The 17456-nt window shown below is 43.0% G+C and overlaps 1 protein-coding gene across 2 annotated transcripts in view; it reads left to right on the forward strand.

Annotated features, from left to right (window-relative positions):
* Positions 1-17456, forward strand: part of LOC110505907 (synaptosomal-associated protein 25-B) — a 76808-nt gene that overhangs the window by 30993 nt on the left and 28359 nt on the right. For both annotated transcript variants that reach the window (XM_036962705.1, XM_036962704.1), the window contains exons 2-3: positions 4983-5120; positions 12915-12956. In XM_036962705.1, the coding sequence (XP_036818600.1) occupies positions 5049-5120; positions 12915-12956 (114 nt within the window). In that variant the 5' untranslated portion in view covers positions 4983-5048. The remainder of the gene's footprint in view (positions 1-4982; positions 5121-12914; positions 12957-17456) is intronic.

Below are 17456 nucleotides of genomic sequence, written 5' to 3' on the forward strand. Positions count from 1 at the left end.
GTGTTTTCCGATGCTGTGTACTTGACAGCAGTCACATGCTACGGTTTTCCGTCTGTCCCGACATCAAAGCTTCGCAGATAAAGAAGGATATACATCGCTCAGCAGATAAAATGGCTATTTGTAGAGTTCAAATGATTGTCTTCTAAACACGATTTTCAAAAAAAAAAAAAAAGCTTTGACATTATGACAACTGAACTTGGAATGACAAAGTGTAGTGTTGTTTATGTTTTTATGTTAATGGCATAACGTATAGTATAATGTATTTAAACTACATCATGTATAGGCCTAGATGTTATTTAAAGTACATCATCTATAGGCCTAGATGTTATTTAAAGTAAATCTGTATAGGCCTAGATGTTATTTAAAGTACATAATTTATAGGCCTAGATTTTATTTTAAGTAAAGCTGTATAGGCCTAGATGTTATCTAAAGTAAATCATCTATAGGCCTAGATGTTATTTAAAGTAAAGCTTTATAGGCCTAGATGTTATCTAAAGTAAAGCTCTATAGGCCTAGATGTTATTTAAAGTAAAGCTCTATAGACCTAGATGTTATCTAAAGTAAAGCTCTATAGACCTAGATGTTATCTAAAGTAAAGCCTTATAGGCCTAGATGTTATTTAAAGTAAAGCTCTATAGACCTAGATGTTATCTAAAGTTAAGCTGTATAGGCTTTACTGGGTGGCAGCGTAGCCTACTGGTTAGAGCATTGGACTAGTAAACAAAAGGTTGCAAGATCAAATCCCTGAGCTGACAGGGTACAAAATTGCTCTGCCTCTGAATAAGACTGTTCCTAGGCCATCTTTGAAAATAAGAATTTGTTCTTCACTGACTAAAATAAACAGGCCTATGTTGGAATCGGCTAAACTTTGATCATTGAGGTAGTAAATTAATGATAGGAAATGTTAGAAGTTAATGGTTCTCTGAAGAGAGACAGAAGGCTTTGGAATGTGTTTGATAGAGGAGAGCGATGAGTTGATATAGGGAAGACAGACAGATGGATATCTGTAGATTATGAGGTGAGGGGTGAGTTCAGTTCCCCTTAAGGGAGTAATCAGGGTTGGTATCTGGTTACCTTCTTTCCTGTGGAGCTGTAAGGAGGAGGGGTGTCCTAAGCAGGATGCATATAAACTGTAATGTCTGAAATGTTTCGCTGTCTGATTACAGCTGTACAGAACCTTGGGGAATAATTAAACTTGGTTAAAGCTTCTCTAGTGTCCGTGACTTATTTACTCTGAAAAATAAGAACCTAACACCTAGATGTTTTTTAAAGTAAAGATGTATAGGCCTAGATGTTTTAATTTTACATGTTTATTTAACCTTGGTTTATACAGGTTTTTGTTGTAGAGATCAAGGCAAGGTCAATAATGACCAGCCAACGGTGCTCTAGAGATCACAATGATGTGTTAGATGTGTTTGATTGGTAATGAACTTGAAGGACGCATGATACACTGAATCAAGTGCTCTCCGGGTAGTGGTTGAGGCCTCCATATATAAACTCAGCAAAAAAAGAAACGTCCTCTCACTGTCAACTGCGTTTATTTTCAGAAAACTTAACGTGTAAATATTTGTACGATCATAACAAGATTCAACAACTGAGACATAAACTGAACAAGTTCCACAGACATGTGACTAACAGAAATTGAATAATGTGTCCCTGAACAAAGGGAGGTCCAAATCCAAATTAACAGTCAGTATCTGGTGTGGCCACCAGCTGCATTAAGTACTGCAGTGCATCTCCTCCTCATGGACGGCACCAGATTTGCCAGTTCTTGCTGTGAGATGTTACGCCACTTTTCCACCAAGGCACCTGCAAATTCCAGGACATTTCTGGGGGGAATGGCCCTAGCCCTTACCCTCCGATCCAACAGGTTCCAGATGTGCTCAATGAGATTGAGATCGGGCTCTTCGCTGGCCATGGCAGAACACTGACATTCCTGTCTTGCAGGAATCAAGCACAGAATGAGCAGAATGGCTGGTGGCATTGTCATGCTGAAGGGTCATGTCAGGATTAGCCTGCAGGAAGGGTACCACATGAGGGAGGAGGATGTCTTCCCTGTTAGGCACAGCATTGAGATTGCCTGCAATGACATCAAGCTCAGTCCTATGATGCTGTGACACACTGCCCCAGACCATGACGGACCCTCCACCTCCAAATAGATCCCGCTCCAGAGTACAGGCCTCAGTGTAACGCTCATTCCTTTGACGATAAACACGAATCTGACCATCACCCCTGGTGAGACAAAACCGTGACTCGTCAGTGAAGAGCACTTTTTGCCAGTCCTGTCTCGTCCAGCGACAGTGGGTTTGTGCCCATAGGCAACGTTTTTGCCAGTGATGTCTGGTGAGGACCTGCCTTACAACAGGCCTACAAGACCTCACTATTTAAACAGTGTTTTAACCTTTTACAATGAAGATCTGTGGATTTTTACTAGTTATCTTTGAAAGACAGGGTCCTGAAAAAGGGGCATTTCTTTTTTTGCTGAGTTTATAACATCACTCAAATCTAAAGCTGTCAGTAATGTACATCATACCTGCTCCTTTCTGGCCTCCAGAGACAAACAAGCCTAATGCTGGTAATAAAAACCTATTCTCAGCTTGACCTTCCTTATCACGTTTTCAACATGAACAGCTCAGCTCAGCTTGTCATCAACCCACACTCCCAAATATTTGTACACTTTGACATGCTCTATAGTATGTACATCCATTGTAGCAATGACATGATTCGTAACATGCCTGGCATTTGAAAATACCATGCATTTTGTTTAACCCGAATTCAGAACCAGCTTCAAATCATACAGATTCTGTTGTATGGTAACTGCTACCACTTGAATGAAAAACAGGATCATCTGCATAAAAATGAACATCTGCTGTTTCAATATGATCCCCAATGTTGTTGATGAACAACAGTGGACCCAAAATAGTACCTTGCGGAACACCTGAGCACAACTCTATGGACTCTATGGATTTAGAACCATCCGCCGTTACACATGGTGTATGATTTGATAGGTAATTTATAAACCAATCTAGAGCATGACTAGTAATTATACAGCATTTTAACCTTTGCACCAACACCCTGTCGTCCAGGTTAGGGGAGGGTTTGGCTGTTGGGGAGTTGCAACGATGAGACAAGATCTTAATCACGAAATTGGGGGGAAAAAATTGAGTAAAAATTACCAAAAATATATAATATATATGCTTTTTGGATAAGGAGTAGGCTCCGGAAAACCGGGAAATCAGGCTCCGCTTACGTAAATATAATACATAAATTACAGATTGAAGTGAACTGAAATAAAACCTGTATTACAAATAAAAATCTGACAACTCCTCTCAGTTTAGAGTCTACCTCCCCCTCTCCCGCTCTCCTATGGAAACACTTGAGATAAGTTTCTAATTTCCCTGGAGAAGGGTAGACAGGGATGGATATGGATTTCAGATGCTCTCATAGAGAAGTGGGAGCTAAAGCCATCTGTCTGGGAGGCAGAGAGGAGACCCTTGACAGGAGCATTACCATTACACAGTGACAATAACACTTAATCCTACCAGGGGTGCTGGTCTTAGTGTAAAGGCCTGACTGAACCCATCTCAACTATTATATGCATCTCTCAGAGCTGTGAGGGAGACCAGACAGGGATACCACAGGAAGGATAAGAGAGAGAGGGAAGGACTCTTCCTTGGGGGATTTGGCTGCTGTGTCTGTCTGATCTTAATCTCAGGTTAACCCATAACTGAAATCTTACGTAATTTGGTCAGCTGTGTGATTAAATTCTAGCTCTATACATGTTTGTATTTTAAATTTGAGAATTCAAGTATGCAAAGTCTCCACCCTCACGAAAGGAAACTCTCAGCCAAAGTCCCATCAAGTCCAAATAACCAGTGACAAAAACCCAAACACTGGAATTACTGTTATTATCCCACGCATCCCATTCATTCGCGACAGAACCTACATTTTACGTACATCTGTGCACGAGAGATTAGACAACTCCAGTCCTTGGGGGCCGGAGCATTGTCACACTTTCCACCACCCCTTGCAAACACAGCTAATTATACACATTGTATTCTAAACTGAAGATCATGATTAGTTAATTATTGGATTCAGTGTTTGCTGGGACAACAGTGTGACATCAATCAGGCCCCCGAGGAACTGGTCTAGATGATGCTTCAGTTAAGGTGATCGCAAATGTTTTACTTGTTTGACTCAAAACTTTGAGAACTGGGAACTGGGATAACTCTGAGCCATCCACAATGATTAATGGTTGACTAGATTCATTATCAAAGAAACGTCCTATCCTACAGTATCTGAAATGCGGCTTGACATGTGTGTGATGTCCACCTGGCCCGGCTGCTGCTCCAGTTTCAACTGTTATGCCTGCGGCTATGAAACCCTGACCTGTTCACCGGACGTGCTACCTGTCCCAGACCTGCTGTTTTCAACTCTCTAGAGATAGCAGGAGCGGTAGAGATACTCTTAATGATCGGCTATGAAAAGCCAACTGACATTTACTCCTGAGGTGCTGACTTGTTGCACCCTCGACAACTACTGTGATTATTATTATTTGACCCTGTTGTTCATCTATGAACATTTGAACATCTTGGCCATGTTCTGTTATAATCTCCACCAGGCACAGCCAGGCTGGAGCCTGGTTCCTCTCTAGCTTTCTTCCTAGGTTTTGGCTTTTCTAGGGAGTTTTTCCTAGTCACTGTGCTTCTACACCTGCATTGCTTGCTGTTTGGGGTTTTAGACTGGGTTTCTGTACAGCACTTTGTGGCATCAGCTGATGTAAGAAGGGTGAAATAAATACATTTGATTTGATTTGATTTGTGATCTCTGCATATATATTATCTCTAAGCAAATCTAAGTGAACATTTTTTTCTGTTAATCGCCATCAAACACTAATGTGACGATACTTACCATGGTTGTTATTTTCTCTCTCTCTCTCTCTCTCTCTCTCTCTCTCTCTCTCTCTCTCTCTCTCTTCTCAGTTTTTACAATAGCAGCCACTTTTCTCATTGTTTGGAGGCCGACGCCCATCTCACAACCCAAAAGCCATGGCAGATGAAGCGGACATGCGCAATGAGCTGGAAAACCTGCAGACAAAGGCGGACCAGATAGCTGATGAGGTAAAAACACACACAAAGACAGCTACCACACACACCTCACACACACCTCCAACCTAAGTGACGGCTCACAGTAGATCTTCATTGTTTCATGAACACAAATGAGATCCACATCAGGGCGCGTCTCAGAGTGCGAGTACTGATTTTAGGATTAATTTAGCCTTTTAGATCGTAATGAATATGGTTATATACGGACAGGAGGATCAGCACTTGTACTCTGAGACGTTTTTCTGAACATGGGCGTTGAGCTCCACACCTGAGACCGAAGCAAACAATTAAGCATCTTCATTACATATCAGAGCTCTGTCAACTTTTTTGTTCTACTTTAGCTACACTGTAAAACAATCTGTACTTGAGGGGAAAGAGACTATGTGGGGTTATGCAAGTCATGAATTAGAAAGATGTGTGAGTGCTGTTTGACTATAAATATACTGTATTGCTCTAAGCTAAGCTGAGTCAACCAGACCCTGCCTGAAACACACCATTTTGTTTTTGGTCTGATACATTGTGTGTGTGTGTGTACATTTGTGTGTGTGTCTTTATTTTGTGAAGAATGTACCGCACATTGCTATCTGTAGCCTACTACTTACCTTGTATTTTACAATCTGTGTAAGTTAATTAACAGATTGTGTTTTAATTTGACAATGAGCTTTGTTTATATTTAGCTAGCTACACTTACACTTTTATTCCGGCTTACATGGATAGAAAGAGATCAAATCTGTGTATGCAAATCATAATATAACCTGTATTTATGCTTTGAGGCAGCCATATTGGGATGACTCCTGTAGCCTACTAGAGACAGCTTTTCAGAGTGGTCACTAGCTGGCACAGCCACAACGTTATACAATCTGATTTTAAACATAACCCTAACCTTAAACCTAACCCTAATGCCTTATCCTATCTCTAAATTAAGACCAAAGAGCTAATATCTGTTTTAATCAATTTTTACAATATACAGTGCCTTGCAAAATAATTCATCCCCCTTGGTGTTTTTCCTAATTTGTCATATTTTGTCTCATTACAACCTGTATTTTAAATGGATTTTAATTTGGATTTCATGTAATGGACATACACAAAATAGTCCAAATTGGTGAAGTGAAATGAAAATCAATACTAAAAAATGATCTAAAATAAAAAACAGAAAAGTGGTGTGTGCATATGTATTCACCCCCTTTGATACGAAACCCCTAAATAAGATCTGGTGGAAACAATTACCTTCAGAAGTCACATAATTAGTTAAATAAAGTCCACCTGTGTGAAATCTAAGTGTCACATGATCTGTCATATGATCTCAGGATATATACATCTGTTCTGAAAGGCCCCAGAGTCTACAACACCACCAAGCAAGCGGCATCATGAAGACCAAGGAGTTCTCCAAACAGGTCAGGTTGCGGAGAAGTACAGATCAGGGTTGGATTATAAAAAAATATCTGAAACTTTAAACATCCCACGGAGCTCCATTAAATCCATTTTTAAAAAATTGAAAGAATATGGCACCACAACAAACTTGCCAAGAGATGGCCGCCCACCAAAACTCATGGACCAGGCAAGGAAGGCATTAATCAGAGCGGCAACAAGGAGACCAAAGATAACCCTGAAGGAGCTGAAAAGCTCTACAGCGGAGATTGGAGTATCTGTCCATAGGAACAGTTTAAGCCGTACACTCCAGAGTTGGACGTTACGGAAGAGTGGCCAGAAAAAAGCCATTGTTTAAAGAAAAAAATAAGCAAACAAATTTAGTGTTCGCCAATAGGCATGTGGGAGACTCCCTAAACATATGGAGGAAGGTACTCTGGTCAGATGAGACTAAAATTTAGCTTTTTGGCCATCAAGGAAAACGCTATGTCTGGTGCAAACCCAACACCTCTCATCACCCAGAGAATACCATCCCTGTGGGGATGTTTTTCATCGGCAGGGACTGGGAAACTGGTCAGAGTTAAATACAGGGAAATTCTTGAGGGAAACCTTTTTCAGTCTTCAAGAGATTGAAACTGGGACGGAGGTTCACCTTCCAGCAGGACAACGACCCTAAGCATACTGCTAAAGCAACACTCGAGTAAATTTAGGGGAAACATCTTGGAATGGCCTCGTCAAAGCACAAACCTCAATCCAATTGAGAATCTGTGGTATGACTAAAAGATTGCTGTACACCAGCAAAACCTTTCAACTTGAAGGAGCTGGAGCAGTTTTGCCTTGAAGAATGGGCAAAAATCCCAGTGGCTAGATGTGCCAAGCTTATAGAGACAAACCCCAAGAGACTTGCAGCTGTAATTGCTGCAAAAGGTGGCTCTACAAAGTATTGACTTTGAGAGGGTTGAATAGTTATGCCTGCTCAAGCTTTCTGTTTTTTTTTTGTATTTTTTCTTGTTTGTTTCACAATAAAAAATATTTAGCATCTTCAACGTGGTAGACATGTTGTGTAAATTTTAATTCCAGTTTATCAGGCAACAAAATAGGAAAAATGCGAAGGGGGGTGAATACTTTCGCAAGCCACTGTAGCCCATTTAGCAGAAACCACTCCGTTCTACCTCCAGGACAAGACTCGTGACAATATACGTCAATCTGTTACATGAAAGAACCTTTGTTGACTCTTTGAGGTAGTGCCAGCCCTAGGACTGCCTGCTTGGTGTCAATAATAACAGACATCCAGATATTGGCCCATTATCAGCCAAATCCCACTTTGTGTCAAGATCACTTGAGTATTTGACTCGGTTAGTGGACAAAAACCTTGCATGGCACAGGAAGTATATTTTTCTGAAATGGCCATCAGTTTGGTCTGGGTTGATAATCAAAGGGATGACAACATTTGATATAATCACACATCGACACAGATAAATCTCTTGTTTTGTGAACTTTCCTGCATCTTTGGGAAAAGTGGAGTATGATGCATTATTATGATCCCCTACGTCTGTCGCCCCGCAGGGTGAACGTGTGGCGTCTGAGGTCGGTAACAGAATGCACTGTCTAATATCTCACCCTAACATACTGTCGCATGTAGCCTACTGTCCTTGGGTTCATTTGATCACAGATTGACAATGCGTTATAATCTCACGTTAATAATCTCACATTAATGATCCTTGGTTCAGTTGTCTTGTTATCCACATCACTGTTATTCTCTCTCTATTCTCCCCTCTCTGTTATCGAGCACTGCGTGTCAACTACCGTTAGTCAGACATAAGCTCTATTTGTTATAAACTAGGTGTCATGGTTCTGGGTTATTTATCCTACTGTGTCCATGTTCCCATGGTTTTGCTGTGGGTGTTTTAGACAGTGCTAACTGTACATCTCTCTAGCCTGTTCTTTCTGAGTGGGGCACAGCCTTAATTCAGATGGCCAGAATAACACACTAGCTCAAATGGACCTATTAAACATTCAGGAAGGGATAATGTAATCCAGCCAGGCTCTGGAGAGAGAGCGAGACGAGAGAGAGAGAGAGATTGGATAAGTAAAGGAATGGGAGGGAGGCCGGGAGGAAGGGAAGGAGGGAGGGAGGAAAGGGAGGAGGGAGGAAAGGGAGGAGGGAGAGCGGGAGATTGAGGAGGGGAAGGGAGAAGCAGAGCAGATGAGAGGGAAAGGGAGATCGAGTGAGATAAACACATTTAGAGGGATGTAGATGTATGAAAAGGGGGATAGATGGAAAAAGAGGGAAAGAGTGAGGAGAACTGGTCAAAAATCCAGTGGGAATGTGAAGAATTTTTAGCTCACTGTGGGTTAATGTTAATATGTTAATGGTATGTTAATGATATAGCTCACTGTGTGTCAATGTTAATGATATGTTAATGATACAGCTCACTGTGTGTCAATGTTAATATGTTAATGATATGTTAATGATATAGCTGACTGTTTGTCAGGTGTATTCCCCACCAGGTGTATTCATCACCAGGTGTATTCCCCACCAGGTGTATTCCCCACCAGGTGTATTCCCCACCAGGTGTATTCATCACCAGGTGTATTCATCACCAGGTTTATTCATCACCAGGTGTATTCCCCACCAGGTGTATTCCCCACCAGGTGTATTCATCACCAGGTGTATTCATCACCAGGTGTATTCCCCACCAGGTGTATTCATCACCAGGTGTATTCATCACCAGGTGTATTCATCACCAGGTGTATTCCCCACCAGGTGTATTCCCCACCAGGTGTATTCCCCACCAGGTGTATTCATCACCAGGTGTATTCCCCACCAGGTGTATTCATCACCAGGTGTATTCATCACCAGGTGTATTCATCACCAGGTGTATTCATCACCAGGTGTATTCATCACCAGGTGTATTCCCCACCAGGTGTATTCATCACCAGGTGTATTCCCCACCAGGTGTATTCATCACCAGGTGTATTCATCACCAGGTGTATTCCCCACCAGGTGTATTCATCACCTGGTGTATTCCCCACCAGGTGTATTCCCCACCAGGTGTATTCATCACCAGGTGTATTCATCACCTGGTGTATTCCCCACCAGGTGTATTCCCCACCAGGTGTATTCCCCACCAGGTGTATTCATCACCAGGTGTATTCATCACCAGGTGTATTCATCACCAGGTGTATTCCCCACCAGGTGTATTCCCCACCAGGTGTATTCCCCACCAGGTGTATTCCCCACCAGGTGTATTCCCCACCAGGTGTATTCCCCACCAGGTGTATTCATCACCAGGTGTATTCATCACCAGGTGTATTCCCCACCAGGTGTATTCCCCACCAGGTGTATTCCCCACCAGGTGTATTCCCCACCAGGTGTATTCATCACCAGGTGTATTCCCCACCAGGTGTATTCCCCACCAGGTGTATTCATCACCAGGTGTATTCCCCACCAGGTGTATTCCCCACCAGGTGTATTCCCCACCAGGTGTATTCATCACCAGGTGTATTCATCACCAGGTGTATTCATCACCAGGTGTATTCCCCACCAGGTGTATTCATCACCAGGTGTATTCATCACCAGGTGTATTCATCACCAGGTGTATTCATCACCAGGTGTATTCATCACCTGGTGTATTCATCACCAGGTTTATTCCCCACCAGGTGTATTCATCACCAGGTGTATTCATCACCAGGTGTATTCATCACCAGGTTTATTCATCACCTGGTGTATTCATCACCAGGTTTATTCCCCACCAGGTGTATTCATCACCAGGTGTATTCATCACCAGGTGTATTCATCACCAGGTGTATTCATCACCAGGTGTATTCATCACCTGGTGTATTCATCACCAGGTTTATTCCCCACCAGGTGTATTCATCACCAGGTGTATTCATCACCAGGTGTATTCATCACCAGGTTTATTCATCACCTGTTGTATTCATCACCAGGTTTATTCCCCACCAGGTGTATTCATCACCAGGTGTATTCATCACCAGGTGTATTCCCCACCAGGTGTATTCCCCACCAGGTGTATTCCCCACCAGGTGTATTCATCACCAGGTGTATTCATCACCAGGTGTATTCCCCACCAGGTGTATTCATCACCTGGTGTATTCCCCACCAGGTGTATTCCCCACCAGGTGTATTCATCACCAGGTGTATTCATCACCTGGTGTATTCCCCACCAGGTGTATTCCCCACCAGGTGTATTCCCCACCAGGTGTATTCATCACCAGGTGTATTCATCACCAGGTGTATTCATCACCAGGTGTATTCCCCACCAGGTGTATTCCCCACCAGGTGTATTCCCCACCAGGTGTATTCCCCACCAGGTGTATTCCCCACCAGGTGTATTCATCACCAGGTGTATTCATCACCAGGTGTATTCCCCACCAGGTGTATTCCCCACCAGGTGTATTCCCCACCAGGTGTATTCCCCACCAGGTGTATTCATCACCAGGTGTATTCCCCACCAGGTGTATTCCCCACCAGGTGTATTCATCACCAGGTGTATTCCCCACCAGGTGTATTCCCCACCAGGTGTATTCCCCACCAGGTGTATTCATCACCAGGTGTATTCATCACCAGGTGTATTCATCACCAGGTGTATTCCCCACCAGGTGTATTCATCACCAGGTGTATTCATCACCAGGTGTATTCATCACCAGGTGTATTCATCACCTGGTGTATTCATCACCAGGTTTATTCCCCACCAGGTGTATTCATCACCAGGTGTATTCATCACCAGGTGTATTCATCACCAGGTTTATTCATCACCTGGTGTATTCATCACCAGGTTTATTCCCCACCAGGTGTATTCATCACCAGGTGTATTCATCACCAGGTGTATTCATCACCAGGTGTATTCATCACCAGGTGTATTCATCACCTGGTGTATTCATCACCAGGTTTATTCCCCACCAGGTGTATTCATCACCAGGTGTATTCATCACCAGGTGTATTCATCACCAGGTTTATTCATCACCTGGTGTATTCATCACCAGGTTTATTCCCCACCAGGTGTATTCATCACCAGGTGTATTCATCACCAGGTGTATTCCCCACCAGGTGTATTCCCCACCAGGTGTATTCCCCACCAGGTGTATTCATCACCAGGTGTATTCATCACCAGGTGTATTCCCCACCAGGTGTATTCATCACCTGGTGTATTCCCCACCAGGTGTATTCCCCACCAGGTGTATTCATCACCAGGTGTATTCATCACCTGGTGTATTCCCCACCAGGTGTATTCCCCACCAGGTGTATTCCCCACCAGGTGTATTCCCCACCAGGTGTATTCCCCTCCAGGTGTATTCATCACCAGGTGTATTCCCCACCAGGTGTATTCCCCACCAGGTGTATTCATCACCAGGTGTATTCATCACCAGGTGTATTCCCCACCAGGTGTATTCATCACCAGGTGTATTCCCCACCAGGTGTATTCCCCACCAGGTGTATTCATCACCAGGTTTATTCCCCACCAGGTGTATTCATCACCAGGTGTATTCCCCACCAGGTGTATTCCCCACCAGGTGTATTCATCACCAGGTGTATTCCCCACCAGGTGTATTCATCACCAGGTGTATTCCCCACCAGGTGTATTCCCCACCAGGTGTATTCCCCACCAGGTGTATTCCCCACCAGGTGTATTCATCACCAGGTGTATTCATCACCAGGTGTATTCCCCACCAGGTGTATTCCCCACCAGGTGTATTCCCCACCAGGTGTATTCCCCACCAGGTGTATTCATCACCAGGTGTATTCATCACCAGGTGTATTCCCCACCAGGTGTATTCATCACCAGGTGTATTCATCACCAGGTGTATTCATCACCAGGTGTATTCCCCACCAGGTGTATTCCCCACCAGGTGTATTCATCACCAGGTGTATTCCCCACCAGGTGTATTCCCCACCAGGTGTATTCCCCACCAGGTGTATTCCCCACCAGGTGTATTCATCACCAGGTGTATTCATCACCAGGTGTATTCCCCACCAGGTGTATTCATCACCAGGTGTATTCATCACCAGGTGTATTCCCCACCAGGTGTATTCCCCACCAGGTGTATTCATCACCAGGTGTATTCATCACCAGGTGTATTCATCACCAGGTGTATTCCCCACCAGGTGTATTCCCCACCAGGTGTATTCCCCACCAGGTGTATTCCCCACCAGGTGTATTCCCCACCAGGTTTATTCCCCACCAGGTGTATTCATCACCAGGTGTATTCATCACCAGGTGTATTCCCCACCAGGTGTATTCATCACCAGGTGTATTCCCCACCAGGTGTATTCCCCACCAGGTGTATTCCCCACCAGGTGTATTCCCCACCAGGTGTATTCCCCACCAGGTGTATTCATCACCAGGTGTGAGGTACAGTTCAGTAGTAGAGAAGAGATTCATCTGACAACTCTCTAATATGGGTGTTTTCTCTCCACAGTCGCTGGAGAGCACTCGGCGTATGCTGGCCATGGTTGAGGAGGTAAGGTCATGTCAACATTACATTACATTACACACACACTTTACCCGGTGAAAATAAATATAAATCATGCTTAACATAAATCACTTTTTGGTATTTAACGTACTGGTATATTTCAACCCAGTGGATGTGTAGCTATGGGGTGTGTGTTAAATCATCTGTCAGTAGCAGAGGCATGGTGTTGGCCTGGTGAGTTTGGGTGTTTCCTACAGCGTTACCTTCTATAGATCTGCTTCTCCATCTACTTCTTATCTGTCCACACACACACACGCCGGCGCACGCACACACACACGCCAGCGCACGCGCACACACACACACACACACACACACACACACACACACACACACACACACACACACACACACACACACACACACACACACACACACACACACACACACACACACACACAGTTCTCTTATTCTAATGGAGAGACAAATTAAACTTCCTAATTTCCGCGTGAAATATAAGCACTTGTACTTCCTTTGTAGTGATGTTTAATTTTTGGTTCAGTTTTACATAATTTGTTTTTAGAAAAAAAGCACATCTCCTTGCATTTTAGAGTTTGACTCCTCCCAGTCGAGGGACTAGCCTCAGTTCAACAACACTCCTACTTCCTGGAAGACAATGGCTGAATAGTGCTTTAAGTGTACCGTGTATCTGTGACTGTGTCTGTTTCCAGAGTGCTTTAAATTGTAGAGGATGAAGGGCCAATTTCTCAGTATGTATAATGCACGAGTAGGTCCACAGGAGGTTTGTGGCACCTTAATTGGGGAGAACAGGTTCACGGTAATGGCTGGAGAGGAATAGGTGAAATGGTATCAAATACATCAAACACCTGGTTTCCATGGTTTCCAGGTGTTTGATGCCATTCCATTTCGCTCCGTTTCGGCCATTATTATGAGCCGTCCTCCCCTCAGCAGTCTCCTGAAAGTAGGTAGCTACACATACATACAGCCAACGCTGTATATAACCCTGGGCCACAACATGGATTTAATATGTATGGCTGTTACAAACATACCTTCTAGGATATAGTATGTTCCTGAGTGCCGCAGTGGTCTAAGACATTACATCTCAGTAAAAGAGGCGTCACTGCATTACCTGGTTTGAATCCAGGCTGCATCACATCGGGCCGTGATTGGGAGTCCCATAGGGAGGTGCACAATTGGCCCGGCGTCGTCCGGGTTTGGCCGGGGTAGGCTTTCAATGTAAATAAGAATTTGTTCTTATCAACTGACCTGCCCAGTTAAATAAAGGTTAAATAAACAACAACAAAAATAAACATTGAGCTTCAGCAACACAACGTGTGTCTGTAGGCTAGTGCTCCCCCAGTTAAAACACTGAAGAGGAAGGGGGTGAGGTTTCAGTGCTTGGTTGTAGTACAGTGCATTCGGAAAGTATTCAGACCCCTTGACTTTGTCCACATTTTGTTATTCTAAAATGGATTAAATAATCACCCCTCATCAATCTAGACACAATACCCCATAATAACAAAGTGAAAACAATGTTTTTAGACATTTTTGCAAATGTATTAAAAATGTAAAACTGAAATATTCACATTTACATAAGTATTCAGGACCCTTTCTCTAAGTACTATGTGCATAAGTACTATGTTATTGTTTACATAGGCTCACACCACTCCTAGAGTAATGCCTTCTTTATTTCACTGATGTTGTTCGTTCACACGTAGGACACTGACCTGTCAAACACCACGTTTATAGTTGTAGCTCTTTCACGGCTATGAGGCTTGGTTGTTAAGAAAAATACCGTAGTTCTTTGGCTACCAAGGCTTTGAGAAACCCACCCACCCAGGTCAATACTTTTCCAAATATCCAATTACAGACTTCTTCTCTCAAGCACAGGGTGATAGCCGTTGAGTGGGCTTTGAACTAGGGACACTAGGCTAATAGAATCAGCTAAGAGTGCGTATTAGTGCATGGAGCGTATCTGTTCAGTGCAATGGAAGCCCTCTCTTTGACTGAGTGGGGGTGTTTCATTTAATGGAGGTTGTGAATATGTTGACTGATGGTTTCCTGGGCTATCCATCTCCTTGATGTAATGTTGTTCGACTCTGCCTCTGTCCTCTAATCTGTCTTTAATCAGCCCCACAAACTGAGTTATCTGCTGAGCCGCCCTGTTATGAAGCGTTATAACACTACGTAAGGTTGTCATTGACTGAGATGTCATAGACTTGACTGGGGTTTATGAATTTAGCAATGGAGCATACAGTGGAGCATCAGGCACATATTCCAGTTGACTATTTCATCGCAAATAGTCTGTTATATCAGGACTCTGTTGAAATGGTGGAGGGAGAGAGAGACAGTATTATAGTCTGTTATATCAGGACTCTGTTGAAATGGTGGAGGGAGGGAGAGACAGTATTATAGTCTGTTATATCAGGACTCTGTTGAAATGGTGGAGCGAGGGAGAGACAGTATTATAGTCTGTTATATCAGGACTCTGTTGAAATGGTGGAGGGAGGGAGAGACAGATTTATAGTCTGTTATATCAGGACTCTGTTGAAATGGTGGAGGGAGAGAGAGACAGATTTATAGTCTGTTATATCAGGACTCTGTTGAAATGGTGGAGGGAGGGAGAGACAGTATTATAGTCTGTTATATCAGGACTCTGTTGAAATGGTGGAGGGAGAGAGAGACAGTATTATAGTCTGTTATATCAGGACTCTGTTGAAATAGTGGAGGGAGAGAGAGACACTATTGTATTATAGTCTGTTATATCAGGACTCTGTTGAAATGGTGGAGGGAGAGAGAGACACTATTGTATTATAGTCTGTTATATCAGGACTCTGTTGAAATAGTGGAGGGAGAGAGAGACACTATTGTATTATAGTCTGTTATATCAGGACTCTGTTGAAATGGTGGAGGGAGAGAGAGACAGTATTATAGTCTGTTATATCAGGACTCTGTTGAAATGGTGGAGGGAGGGAGAGACAGTATTATAGTCTGTTAAATCAAGATTCTGTTAAAATGGTGGAGGGAGAGAGAGACAGTATTATAGTCTGTTAAATCAGGACTCTGTTAAAATGGTGGAAGGAGAGAGAGACAGTATTATAGTCTGTTATATCAGGACTCTGTTGAAATGGTGGAGGGAGAGAGAGACAGTATTATAGTCTGTTAAATCAGGACTCTGTTAAAATGGTGGAGGGAGAGAGAGACAGTATTATAGTCTGTTATATCAGGACTCTGTTAAAATGGTGGAGGGAGGGAGAGACAGTATTATAGTCTGTTATATCAGGACTCTGTTAAAATGGTGGAGGGAGAGAGAGACAGTATTATAGTCTGTTAAATCAGGACTCTGTTAAAATGGTGGAGGGAGAGAGAGAGTATTATAGTCTGTTATATCAGGACTCTGTTGAAATGGTGGAGGGAGAGAGAGACAGTATTATAGTCTGTTAAATCAGGACTCTGTTAAAATGGTGGAGGGAGAGAGAGACAGTATTATAGTCTGTTATATCAGGACTCTGTTGAAATGGTGGAGGGAGAGAGAGACAGTATTATAGTCTGTTATATCAGGACTCTGTTAAAATGGTGGAGGGAGAGAGAGACAGTATTATAGTCTGTTATATCAGGACTCTGTTAAAATGGTGGAGGGAGAGAGAGACAGTATTATAGTCTGTTATATCAGGACTCTGTTGAAATGGTGGCGGGAGAGAGAGACAGTATTATAGTCTGTTATATCAGGACTCTGTTGAAATGGTGGAGGGAGAGAGAGACAGTATTATAGTCTGTTAAATCAGGACTCTGTTAAAATGGTGGAGGGAGAGAGAGAGACAGTATTATAGTCTGTTATATCAGGACTCTGTTGAAATGGTGGAGGGAGAGAGAGACAGTATTATAGTCTGTTATATCAGGACTCTGTTGAAATGGTGGAGGGAGAGAGAGACAGTATTATAGTCTGTTATATCAGGACTCTGTTAAAATGGTGGAGGGAGAGAGAGACAGTATTATAGTCTGTTATATCAGGACTCTGTTAAAATGGTGGAGGGAGAGAGAGACAGTATTATAGTCTGTTATATCAGGACTCTGTTGAAATGGTGGCGGGAGAGAGAGACAGTATTATAGTCTGTTATATCAGGACTCTGTTGAAATGGTGGAGGGAGAGAGAGACAGTATTATAGTCTGTTATATCAGGACTCTGTTAAAATGGTGGAGGGAGAGAGAGACAGTATTATAGTCTGTTATATCAGGACTCTGTTGAAATGGTGGAGGGAGGGAGAGACAGTATTATAGTCTGTTATATCAGGACTCTGTTAAAATGGTGGAGGGAGAGAGAGACAGTATTATAGTCTGTTATATCAGGACTCTGTTAAAATGGTGGAGGGAGAGAGAGACAGTATTGTAGTCTGTTATATCAGGACTCTGTTGAAATGGTGGAGGGAGGGAGAGACTGTATTATAGTCTGTTATATCAGGACTCTGTTAAAATGGTGGAGGGAGAGAGAGACAGTATTATAGTCTGTTAAATCAGGACTCTGTTAAAATG

Source organism: Oncorhynchus mykiss, chromosome 25 (genome assembly GCF_013265735.2).
Source record: "Oncorhynchus mykiss isolate Arlee chromosome 25, USDA_OmykA_1.1, whole genome shotgun sequence".
Lineage (NCBI taxonomy): Eukaryota > Metazoa > Chordata > Actinopteri > Salmoniformes > Salmonidae > Oncorhynchus > Oncorhynchus mykiss.